At 42.5% G+C, this 12,996-nt stretch overlaps 1 protein-coding gene across 4 annotated transcripts in view; it reads right to left on the bottom strand.

The window, feature by feature from the left end:
* ptprub (protein tyrosine phosphatase receptor type Ub) overlaps window positions 1-12,996 on the bottom strand; it is a 149,223-nt gene that overhangs the window by 22,883 nt on the left and 113,344 nt on the right. For 2 of the 4 annotated variants that reach the window (XM_018686786.2, XM_018686795.2), the window contains exons 13-19: window positions 12,093-12,129; window positions 8,621-8,759; window positions 7,599-7,622; window positions 7,167-7,321; window positions 6,322-6,509; window positions 467-539; window positions 277-353 (exon numbers count right to left, since the gene is read on the bottom strand). In XM_018686786.2, coding sequence (XP_018542302.1) covers window positions 277-353; window positions 467-539; window positions 6,322-6,509; window positions 7,167-7,321; window positions 7,599-7,622; window positions 8,621-8,759; window positions 12,093-12,129 — 693 coding nt within the window. The remainder of the gene's footprint in view (window positions 1-276; window positions 354-466; window positions 540-6,321; window positions 6,510-7,166; window positions 7,322-7,598; window positions 7,623-8,620; window positions 8,760-12,092; window positions 12,130-12,996) is intronic. The other 2 variants (XM_018686803.2, XM_018686808.2) reach the window with 1 other exon arrangement.

Here is a 12,996-nt window from a genome sequence, read left to right as displayed (position 1 = left end):
TGCATTTATTCCACTCTGTTTTAATAAAAGTGATAGCAGAGGCTGTCTGGGTCACGGATTCGGCCCAGCAATTGACAACCATGGCATCTGGAAAAACATTGTTCAAAAGGGTGTTTGATTGGATGAAAGCTTCCAGGTGAAAGTGGGCCAGCAGACTGGTGGGCTTACAGGAATGAGAGAGATGGACTGTGGCCTAGCAGGGTGTGAGAGTCTCAGCAGAGGCTGACTGTTTGTATCCCATGTTGAACAGAGGCAGAAAAACAAGATTAAACTTACATCAATGTAGTTAGCGTTGATATAGTCTGAGTTGGGGTCTCCCAGGAGAGGGTGGAGCTTCACTCTGTGGCGGTCATCTGAAAAAGATAAAAAATAAAAGAGGAAAGGAATGTTGAGATACAAAGTTTTACCAACATTTTCTTTTTTTTTCTTTTTTTTACACAGGATAAAATGGATTCTGGTGACTTACATCCCAGCAAGGTGTCATGCCTCCCTTTGGTTTTGTCCTTCTTCTTTGTGCAGTCCCAGCCATCAAAGAAACTCTGAAGGAATAAAGAAACTCTTGTTGCAGATTTCAAGAACAGAGTCCCTCTGTATTAGCCATTCAAATATCTCAGATAAACAGCATCAAAGTTTCAACACATCTTTTCTCTTGTTTTATGGGCGATAGGGAAACTGCGTTTCATGGTTAGCATGATAAAAGCCTATCAGCACATCTCTAAAGTACAGCTAAGGCTTAGATCATGAGCTACTGTATCCTACTGAGAGATTTGGTGTTTTATGCATGATATGCAATTAAACAAAACAGTGTCATGAGCTTCCAAAGGTCCTTGTTTGATACTGGGGTCCTTGTGAGTCATGGACCACCAGCTGCACCTGTTCTTGTTAAAGCCTCCATTGCCACAGGTTATAGTTAAAATTTAAACCCAGTGTCTCTATTCCCTCTGGGTTTATCACAGCAAAGGCTAATGGAGGTAATGGTAAATACATAACTCACAAACTAACCATTTGCTAAAAGCAATTATTCAATAACTAGGCAGAGGAAGTCAGTCAAACTTTGGATTTCAAAAAACATGCAAAAGCGTCAGAGATGGGGCTGTAGTGTGGAGGGTGGTGTTTTTGTCTTTCATTTTTTTAGCCATTCCAAAATGAAAAACACAAGAGTGAAAATGTGAGGAATGCATTAAAAAGTGTGTTTCACTCTGATCTAAGTTGCGCTTGTTATCATGTTTGGCTAGGTAACTTAATACCTACAGTAGAAAAGGATGGCTGCTATATATATATATATGCAGCTTTAGCTTCAGTTCTTTAATGTGATACCATGTATGTAGCCATCAAGTGTATATTTACAACCTTTTATACAACATTAAAAAAAAAACTACTAAGTCTTGCTGACGTTTACTGCTATGTTAATGTTATGTTACTTACTGAATGCATCTATATACAGCAGACAAATCACAGTATTTTTTTTAAGGGTGAGGGCAGGTGAAACGTCTACAACCAGCTGGGTGGATGGTTGCTCAGCTGTATTATAACACATAATGCTCATCATACACCTGCCTGCATGGATGCACTGCCGAGCACTTACTCTCACACATCGTCATAAGCCACTTTTAAGCGTCCACTGTGGGGCCAAATTAAGCCTGTAAACAACCCCTTCAGATCCACGTACAAAAACACATACATAGACAGAGACACAACCATCCATACCAGACTACCCCCTGTGGTTTTCAGCCACTAGGGGAATTTGGTGAAATTCTGCCCAAGTCTGCATGCTGAGCAGGGGATTACAACACAGTTCTCCCCACAGAGAGCCAAGAACCAGCCAAATCCTGCCTGGGATTACACCCTCCTCCTCACTTTTTCTCTCTTCTTTCCATGCACGCTCTCTCTCGGGGTCTGTCTCTCTCTCTGAATCCCTCGTTCCCTTTACCTCCTTCTACCTCTCTTCACCACCACCCCCCCACCCCCACTTCTTCCATCTTTCTTCCCCTCTCTCCCTTACATTTTTGACACAAGACCTCTGAGCTCTCTTTGTTTCGCTGCTCCCACTACTCCTCTGCTCAGCCCTCTAGAGAGAGGAGAGAAGCAGGGAGAGGAAAAACACGAGGAGAAAAATTGTGAGAGAGGTAGTATACTGAAGGGGAGGGAAGTGAGACAACACAGACCCATGGAAGATTGATTAGAAACCCTCATTGGCAGGGATCAGTGGGGTGGGTTGTTTAAGAGGATCACATAAAATGAGTAAAATGAGATGAAAGAAATTATGACAAGTGCAGTCCTGACCTATTGATGCCATTACACTTTTAGAGCTCTTGGTGCTATCAACATCCCACTACATTTTATCATGAGCAGTATTGTTTCCCTTCAATAACAAACCAACGGCCAGCCTTGCTGTCCTCCACAATTTCCCTTTCAGTATCACTCAATATCTGTTATGTCACCTCACGTTGACCTGTGATTTTTTTTCACCCACATAATTTTTAAAGTGCCAAAAAACAGTGATGAGATTCATAATCCCTCCACATTCAGTCAAAATCCAATCACAGATGTCTGAGATGTTATACGTGGAAAAGCTGAACAAAATATTCTAGTAAAATAAACAAGTCTACTCAAAAGGTAGCATGAGGTAGCTGTTGTTTTTCTAAGGGTGATTCAGTAGCCCCTGCTGCAACTAAACTTTGAATCAATGAGTCCATCATCCCTCCTAACCTCAGCCTCAAGGTGCAAAGTGGTATAGCGAAAGTTTTGAGTTCGCCAGTAAAGCTTTGCTGTTGTTTACTCCCAGGTTCCTGCAGTGGGGATATGACTGTGGTGACAGCAGCTGCCACACATACAAGCCCCTTTACAACTCACTGTAAATTCTTGATCAATGATTTTACAGAACATAGGTATTCTTCAGGGAAATAAAAACCTATACCTGCCAGGGGAGTGTAATACGATACTCCTCATCATTTTCCTTCATAATAGAGAGACACTCCATCAAAACACATACTCCAGCACAGAGAGGAAAAAAAACACAAAGAGGTGTGTATTGATTTTTTGAGTGGAGTGTGTTTTGCCCATGAGGGACAGTTTAATGAGTCTACAAGCAGAGTTCCAGAGGGGGAAACCATGAACCAGAGACAAAAAAGATGTCTTCTCTTTTTTTGGCTGTGGGTGACAGAGATGGACTTCTCCCCCAGGGTGTGATCTCAACTCTCAGCCACAATCATTCCACTGGGGAGAGGTATTCAGAGATCTGGGCCCTTCATTATGTGCTATGAATCATACAACTAGAGATAGCAGCCACTGCAACAGCGGGAGGGGGATAAGCAATGTTCTGCAAAAGAAAAATGCTTGTACTTACGGTTCAATTCAGGGCTAAAACTCTATTGTGCAGTGTTTTTTAAAAAAGAAAAAAACTAACCAAACACTGATCTGCTGGGCAAACTGAAATGATTTACAACAAATAATAGTGGTGGTATTTGTGACAGCTTCCTGGACAATGACCTGGTGAATAATAATAAGTTTGATTCTCTTCCTTATGAATGCCAATCTAATGACACCAGGTATTTACTAGAAGACAAGAGTCATCTTGTAAAGAAGTTTTAAAGATCTGAGCATCAGCAGGATCATTATGGAGCATCGCCAGACTTCTGTGTGAGGGCGTCCCAACTTCTGACCTCCTGTACCAATATTAGATGCTTGATATGTTCCTTGCTGCTGTGAGAAATCGAATGAGCGAAATTATGCAAGCAGCCAACATCAAGAGCAAAACGATACCTTGTAATGTGAGATGTCTTCCTACTAAACAACATGTAGTGGGCACGCAGGGCATGCAGTGCTGCTCTATGCACCGCAGTCTGATGGTTACCTTTGCGAATCATAGAACATTTATGTTACATTATATTCTGTAGAGGGAGGTAAATACTAACATTGCTACTGGGAGGAGGTTATTTGGAGGTTACAGGGCATGGGAGACAAGAGCTCTCTTTTCTCACATCTCTCCCTCTGCACCCTTTCATCTTCCCTTCCCGCTCAACCCTCCCACACTCCCCGTTTCTCTCTTTGCCACCCTACAATCTGTTGGCATTGGACAGGGGACTCACTAGCAGAGAGCACCTCCAGAGATGTTTAACCTCATCAGGCCTGACGTCATGACAGAGGTCTTCTTTGGGCCCAAATGAGGATGATTTATTCATACTCTCAGCAACAGTGCGATCCAGATGCCTTTTTAACCCTGTTAATTAATTTCAGTGGGTGGTGAAGAGGGCACTCGGATGATGTCAGGGGAGGATTGATGGCCTCCCACACCACTCTCGCAAGTGCCGTTCCAGCTCACATGGCTTCTCTAAGCTAGCAGTTAACCACAACGTGTAGTACTTGCAAACAGCCAATGAAGATACCTGACCCCCAACCCTTTGGATATGTCTTAACATGTGTCCAGTAGTATGATAAACTGGTGAGATGCATCCTTGTCAGTATCAGTATCCAAAGCCCATCTGGAAGAAGCTCAACTCATCAACTCACAGCTCTGAGTTTAAGCATTGTGGACTATGTGTGTAACTTTGTGTGTATGTTCACTTTGTATGTGTGTGTGTGACTACCCTGCAAATAAATTACCATCCATTAGCTATACCGCTTATCCTGTGAGGGTCGCGAGGGGGGCCGCAGCCAATCCCAGCAGACACAGGGCAAGAGACGGGATACACCCTTGACAGGTTTCCAGTCTGCTTATTAATTTTCATTGGGGATAATAAAGTTGATCAATCATTCACGCAGCGGCCCCCACAAGATATTTTGAAAGTTGTCTTTTCAAAATCCACTAAGAGGATTAGCAATTTTCAATGACATATCTGTTAACTATGACAGACTTAAATCTGATCCAGGACAAAAGCTACACTTCTCATATGTGGGACTTGACACCAGTCTCTTCCACCATGGGGACCTCTGACAAGTATATTTTCCACTACTGAGTAGAGAAACTCAGAATCATAAAGACACAGCACAGAGGGTTTGTCTATAAGGTTCAGAAATTCCTCGCAATACTTCTTTCACCTTGGTGCCAATTAAGGTCAACCACCCCTGCTGAGGAAAGCCCAGGTGCTGACCTGTTTCCCCTCCTGAGGCACCACATAGTGCAGCAAAATGTCTTGCAGCCATGATTTCATTTCTTTAAGCACTACACCAGCAGCCAGTTTCCTCTGTGTTAGGAGTGCCCAGGTTAACCAGGCATGGAAGCACATCAGTGTAGCCATGTACCGGACCTTACGGTGAAGAGGGAGCTAACCCATAAAGCACAGCTTTGTCTTTGCCACAACCTCCCCTATGGCAACAAGCTTCAAGCAGTACTGTAAGTGAAAGAATGAGATCATGGATACAAGAGGCTAACATAAGTTTTTTCTACGCATGGTGGCCCTCCTTAGTAGGGCAAGGAGCTCAACAAACTTGGGTTTCGGTGTTGAGACACTGCTCTTCTACACTGAAAAGAGTGCTCTTGGCAACAAGATGACCCCGGGTCACGTCTTTACAGGTACAGTGGCGTACTGGACTGAGAGAAGACCTCAGGATAGAACTAGGACATGTTTGATAGATAATACCATCCAGATGCTACGTGACTTTAACCCTGCTAACATGCTGGAAAATATCAGGATGGACGAACAGATGTGCTGCAGGCTTTTAGTTTAATAATTAATTAAAAATATTTGTTACATTAACTATTGTATAGGTAACAACAAAACACCCAGTATTCATATACAATAACCAGCAGTTTCAATGAAGACAGGTTAAAGAAGAGCAGGTGGAAATACTTCATGTTGAAGTGTCTTTGACTCTTTTTCAAATACAGGGAAAGGGGAGACATGATGCAGGAATCATTTATCTCCCCATGGGAACTGAGATGCTCTAACAGCCTCAGTACAGAAACAAACAAAGCTTTCAGCAAGTTGCATGTACTTGAAGGTAAGTTGGCCAATTTTTCATTTCCAACACGAAAATTACAGTAAAGGTGAAAAAAGCCCCCAACTGTGACACCGGATTATGTATACCACCGCAGTGTGAGTGTTCTTGCCTCTAGTTCTCTCTCTCGCCGTATGCTGGGAGATAATGGAGCAATTACAATAATGCTACTGAATTCATAGTGAAGGTTGGTTGTTGAAGAACACAGTCACAGTGTGAATGCAGAGATCTTATATAACAGTGTCAGTTAGAACAAGAGTACAGTAGCAGAAACAACAGCAATATGTGGTACTGCTGTTCATCTCATGTTCTCAGAGAGAGAGTATCTGCCTATGTTGTCTCATGTCTCGAGTGTAAGAGATGAGTGTAATAGTGCCCATTCACCTCATATTCCTGTTTAAAGCCGTAGCCCTCGGCAGTCTTCATCTGGTTGATGTGCTGGAGGAGGTCAGCCACTCGGACGGCAGGGTGGAGCTGCCCAGTGTGGTAGGGGGAGCCTTTACGTCCGCACTGGTGCCTCGGGGAGCCCCCCAGCAGGCTGCTGGCCTCATTCACTGAGCTACGAGCATCACCTGAACCAGACACAGACATATTTGCAATTTCAGTGCAGGTGGAAAATATCACGTACAAGACAGAAACCTCTATCATTTTTTTGGGATGCGACACACACAGCATACATGCATGTTGATTGGCGACACACCGGTGTCTCTGCAAAAATGTCTTTGTAATAAACATCATGTAGAGGTGACAGCAGTTCTGTCTCTGATGACGTGTGAAGGAGAAAAGGATGTGTGTCAACTTAAAAGGAAAACAGATCTGTTTTTCCCCTTTCTTTGAGACTGACAAAAGAGATCAAAATGAAAAGCACTGACAACAATCACAAATTATTTCTTTTGATTCATTCAAACATGTTCCTTCACAACACACTACATGCCCACTACATGTTGCAGTTCTCTCCTTCCTTTGCATTCTTGTGAGATTCTATATCTATTGACATTGTATATCAGCTGCAGGCAGTGAATAGCTGAGGGTATCTTAGAATATTTTTCATGCATGGTGATAACTACTCTTGAGAATGATTCAGACATTTATGGAGTGAATAAGTGATGGTCAACATGATTACAAAGTGAAGGGTGACATGTCAAGTTTTGAAATTTCATTATGTAGTAAGTTAGTAGGTTTGAGTGCAGTGCACTGTATATGTGTGAGTCCTAGTGCATTTAACTTACTGCGCGTGCCGCAGGTGTGTGCATCCATGAAGGAAAGAGCCATTCTTTCATCCTCCTGTAGGGTGCTCTGGTCTGTGAAACTGCGCTCCATGGAGCCCATATGGCTCTTCTCCTGCCGATAGGTAATTGGCGTCTTATTCATGTTCACTGGTTTCCTATTCATGGATAAAGAAGAGAATGGAGGGACAGTAGGAACACAGGAGAGGAGAGATGGTAACAGACAGATAAGAGACAGAGAAAGGGAGAAAAAGACAATATTGTGTTTATTACAGAGGAACAGGGAGGTAACAGCAGAGAGTCAAAGAGAAAAAGCGTGATTGAGTATAGTAAAGTATTGTTTCCTCTCTACAACTTATGATTGACAGCCAGAGCACAAGCATGTATATGATGGATCACAAAACGATGGAAAAGCAAAGAGGTGGAGTCACTTACGGATAGTAAGAGTAGTAGTCCCTTCTGGTAAGAGTGCAGGAGAAGGAAGAAAAAAAAATCAAGAGAAAGAGATGTAAGATGAAAGCAATGTCAGCTGAGGGCAGAATGCATTGATTACAGTGAAAATGAGAACCATCGATTCCATGAGCTTGGCCGTGCACATGACACAAGCGGACGTTCCGGGCAGGTGCCGACAGAGCGAACCGCACGGCAGGTGGGAAAAATGTTTGTTTCCTTCAATTGACTATGTCTCGGTGTTACACTTGAAGGACTGGACCACGTGGCTTCCTGTCACAGCAAATTTAGCAATCAATTCCCTAAGAGCTGAATTCACGGTGGCTTAGCAGAGGGACCTGGGCTAATGTGCAGAGCAGTGGTGACTTTCAAAATCACCATTATTCAATATTAGCCTTGCACGCTGCGTCAGCTGTTTAATAATGATTGCTGGAGCCCTGAGTAACTTCACATTTGGCATGGCAGGTTCTTTAGATTTCAGTGTATCTTATTTAAGTAAGACAGGTTAAGCCTTGTTTGACACTTTAACTCAGGCTGGCCTACAGCTGCAGCTAAAGAAATGCAGAGCCAGAGGTGCAGATGAGCTACTGTAAACCTGTGGGATCATTGGCTAATAATCTCCAGAAGCACACCTTTTCCCTCCCAATTACCATCTCATTTAAGGGTCAGGCCTCTGCTTGGTGTGCGTAATTAAGTGGCTAATTGAATTGCATCCGCCTTTAATTAAATACTTCACACTCAGATAGGCTCTGCAGATGAGAGTTGTTTGGTCCCTCTGGTGCACCATAAGGGAGTGAATACAATGCAGTGCCGGCTGGTGGTCCAGCATCTTCCCTAAACAAGCGTGACCTTTCAGAAAGTTCAGCAAGTATAAAAACTGATTACTGAACTGTTCCAAAACAAAACATAAAGGGGAGAGGAAAAAAAAAAAAAAACAATGTTGGAGATGTGGCATGATTGCACATAATGAGGCATGTTCTGTACTCCAACTATCAGCAGATGTTTACCCTTTCTTAATGATGATGATGACGGCACCCAGCAGTAGGATGAGGACCACCAGGCCTCCGGCACACACCCCGAGAATCAGCCCCATCTCCTCAGAGTGTTGGGACACCTCCAGAGCCTTGCGGTGATCTTTGCAGGCCGCTAGACGGAAGCAGAAAAACAGCATAATGCAAATACAGTACCATGAGGGAATGGAGCTGAGGAAGAAGTGACTCATAGTAAGGTTTAAAGCAAAAAGTGTGAAAAATTCAATGTGAGAAGCAAAATTGAGAATTCACAGCTTTGAAGAACTTCATCATTCATGCACATAAAACTTTTTTTTTCCCTGGCAAATGTCCACTTTTCCCACGATAATACAGACATTCACACTGCTTATGCTGACTTCTGTGAGGAGATCTGCTGAATTATAATGGTCTCTTTGATGCCAAAGTTACATTTTTCACCAGTAAAGGTATTTTCAAGAGATATTTTCGAATAGGATCAACAAAAAGAGAGGTGAGTAAAGAAGCAACACCTTGAAAGGCAGACGGTGATTGTCCACATTGTCAGTGGAGATACTTCATGACAATTTCGCACACTGAATAAAAGTTTGTCTTAAAGGTTTTCAACCAGCTACTGAGAATGTTCAAGATTTATACCGATCTTTAAAAAAGAAAAATGGAGATGGGAAAATGAACAGACTGCTGTAAACTGGTGCAGAGGAGGAGACGACTTTCCAAAGTAAGATGCAGAACTCATTTGCTAAGTCACATTAAAAAAAGGCTTGTTCTTCCATCTGTCGTTCATCTCAAAGTTGCACAATGACATCAAAACAATGAACTGATTCTTTATGATACTGATATTGCACATTTCCATGCCGAAACTTTGATGTGCATTTTCTATTTAACGCTGAACTGAATATTAGATTTTTCCCAGTCACAAGTCATCCACACGGCCCTGCAGTATAATCTCAAGGTGCCCCGATGTCTGAGCTACTGGAAAGGTCGTTATCATAATAGCAGGTTATTCATTTCTCTGGTATAAAGCTTCATACTTATGTAAATGGTGCTGAGCAGCGGGCCTTTCGTTGTCTTGGTCTAGGGGCCCACTGATCTACTTTTTTTTCTGTCTGTGTCAGCCTGTCCTCCAGGCCTTGACAGCCCTGAAACTAGCCCTTGTGAGCCTACTGGAACAGCACAGCCTATCTGGAGAGTGGTAGAAAGTCAGAGCAGGCCTGGGGATAGAGGTCTATCTTGCAGCCTGCTGGGGGAAGAATCAGATCTGGGGCAGAGGAAATGAAAACAGAGCCATGTTTTAGCCCAACTATCTGCAGCCGTGGGCACTTTTATGGGTGCTTCAGAACCCTCATCCTAAATAAAGATGAAAGTAGGACAATATCGCTTCATTGTTTGGCAGGTTTTTTTTAATCAATGATGGGTGCCTGGCATATCTGGATGGAGAAAATGAGTCATTTGCCTGATAGTAGAAAGGAATTGTTCCTTCTAAAAATTTCCCAAGATCTGGCTTTTTAATTTGCTATTCCTGTGTCTCATATTGTTCCAAAAATGTAACATTTCAGTGTGTGCTGTTCTGTGTATAGACACCATATCTGACAGTTGTTCTTCAGTTTGCAGTAGTGGTAGGAGAGGGTTTAGTCAGACTATGAATCAAAGATGATTTTCTGTGGTTTCTACTCTCACACAGGGACACACTATCATCCTAAGATGCCTTTGTGTTTGTGAGCTACTGTAAGTGAAAATAACAAAAGATTTCAGCCCATCTGTGGGTGCTACATTCAACAGTCTCAGCCACAAACTCAGCACTTGCTGTTTATTTTGTGCTGCGACTTCATTTAAAATTACATCGACATATGAAATACAGGGGTACTTTATGCTGGCTAAAAAAATGTATATGAGGAGGTGAAAAATCAATTTCAGCTTCCTGACATTTTAGACAGATAAGGCGGTTTTGCCACATTTAGCCACAAAATTTCTATTAAGCCAAACACAAGCATGAAATAGATTTCCACATGAATCCGTGCACCTGCCAGCTGCCCGGTGGTGGAAATTGGCACTTAGAGGAGAAATGGAAGTCTATTGTTGTGTTGAGCCTGCCAGAGGATCCTTAATTAAACTGTCACCTGGAAGTTGAAATGTAATCTTCAGCTTTGTTATCCAAGCCAGAATCATTTGCCTCCACTTTACTTGTGATGGGCTGCATGATAATAACGGCTTAGGAAGCGATGATGCAGAGGCTATGTTAATGGTAGAGGGATCACAGAGATCTCAAACAGCAACAAAAAACCCTCTGACCTGTCACACCTTGAAATTGGAAATCACCCTGAGAATTTTTTTCCTATCAATTTGCCTTCCAGGGCTGTTTTTTTTTTTTCCCCAGTTACATCATCCTGCATGTGGATGATGTAATGCTGACATTTTTCTCACCTCTTCTTCTCTTATATTCCCTCCTGTTGTCTCTGTTTTTATTTCATAGTTAATATCTAGCTTTCTTACATGATAAAATCAAATCATTTTAACTGTTACAGCTCCATTGTCCGTTTCTTTCTTTCGCTCTTTCTTTGCTTAGTGTGAAAGAAAAGAGGCAAGTGCAGTGAAAAGCCCATTGCTGTGAGAAAGCATAATTAATCAATGCCCAACTGGGTGTCTGTGTGGGGCAGATGGAGTGAGACGCTGAGCTGAAATGGCTGGCCTTGCCTTTTGGCTTTATGCTTGAGGAGAGCCTCATCTCTTTTCTTTTTTCACTCACAAAAAGAGGCCTTCACCACAAAAAAAGACACCCCGCCAAGTCAATTTACTTGCAAGGCTCTGCTTACTGTAGCGGTGCTATGAAAACTATAAATACATGACTTTTATTCACCATGATCTGACAGTGTACTATGGCACAGGGGCTCTCCTGCCATCAGGACTTAGAGTCAATTTCTCTGCCCTTTTCATGTCCCTTTGTATCCAAAAGCTGAGCTACAGAGAGGGGAGGAGGAGGTTGGGGGGGGGGCAGGGCTTTCTCATACTGATAGGCCAAGGTAGCTCCATCTGGAAGTTTTGATCTGGAGGACCCTTCTGGACCGCGCTGAGGTCAAAGCCCTCAGATGTAGCTGTCTAGTGGGCTGCTGATGGGAACAAAGAGACTGCCTTTGATATAGTGTGTCTCAGCGTCTGCCCCCCCAAACAAACAGGATGAAAGCCTGACCTCTAATCCCTCCCTGCTTGTTGCCCTTTTCTCTGAGGCCCACCGCTAAACAACCAGGACCGTCAGAGAGAATTTGTCCAGACCCCCACCTTTGTACTTGGGAGAGAGAGGTGGACGAACGGCGCGGCGTGGACTAAAGTAAAACCACGCCACTGCAATTACACCCTTAATTTCTAATCTCAGAACGAGGAGAAAGCAAACACTGTTGCAGAGCAGTCAGAAATGATGCAGGAAAATGTATTCAAGGTCACAGCATTTGTAGGAGGAGAAATATTCATGTTGCATTACCTTTGCGAGCGATGCGGATGCAGTTTATTCTGGATTCCTGAAAGAGAACGAAAAAACAGACATCAGAGGGGAGGACGTTGCTTTGCATTTTGCATAAAGGAGATGTGATAAAAGAAAAGGGTATGACTTGAAGCACTGAGCTGAGACACATATATATATCATGTTGAAAATAAGACTACAACAAACAGATAAAACACACATTCTGAATGAATATTAAAATGTGATATTTACTCCCCAGCGGACACTTGAGGTAACTCTGTACCACATCTGGAATCACATTACTGTCACCCTTCACGACTGTTTCTACTCTCTGTTTAAATTACTAAACATAAGTGGGTTGCAATACTCTTCTCTTAAAAAATGCATAATTTGGTTTATGATGGAGACACAGATAGACTACTGGGGAAATTATTCAGACAAGGAAAAGGACAAAATACCTCTGAGTTATGTGTCCTATTGATGACACAAGATTACAAACTATCTACAATCTGAGAGCAGTGGTGAAGTGTTTGAGAAGATTAGAAATTCTTGCTGAAGGAGAAAAGATGAGAGTTGAAAGGCAGAGAGCGTAATTAAGAGGAGGGTTTCACACCAATGCACCACTATGAAAAGGAATTAATTTTATTCAAATTTCAGTTGATGACATCGCAGTGTTATGAAAAGGACCTTTGTCAAACGGCACTAATGAGATCCAAGACTGTAATCCAATTCTATCCTGCCACCTCTTGGAGGAGATGCATTATCAAATTAAGATTTACAGATGCTAATTCAGGCATTATGGGACAATCATGCAAATTTGCCCATTCGGAAATGAGCAAAAAGTGCTTTCCTCAAACTCTAGTTAAATTGCTTTTCTTTTTTTTTTTTTAAATTGAAAATCCATTTCAGGGTGACAGACACTTAA

This window comes from Lates calcarifer, linkage group LG15 (assembly GCF_001640805.2).
Source record: "Lates calcarifer isolate ASB-BC8 linkage group LG15, TLL_Latcal_v3, whole genome shotgun sequence".
Classification (NCBI taxonomy): domain Eukaryota; kingdom Metazoa; phylum Chordata; class Actinopteri; family Centropomidae; genus Lates; species Lates calcarifer.
Note: the sequence above shows the minus strand (reverse complement) of the source record. Positions and strands in the feature narration are given on the sequence as shown.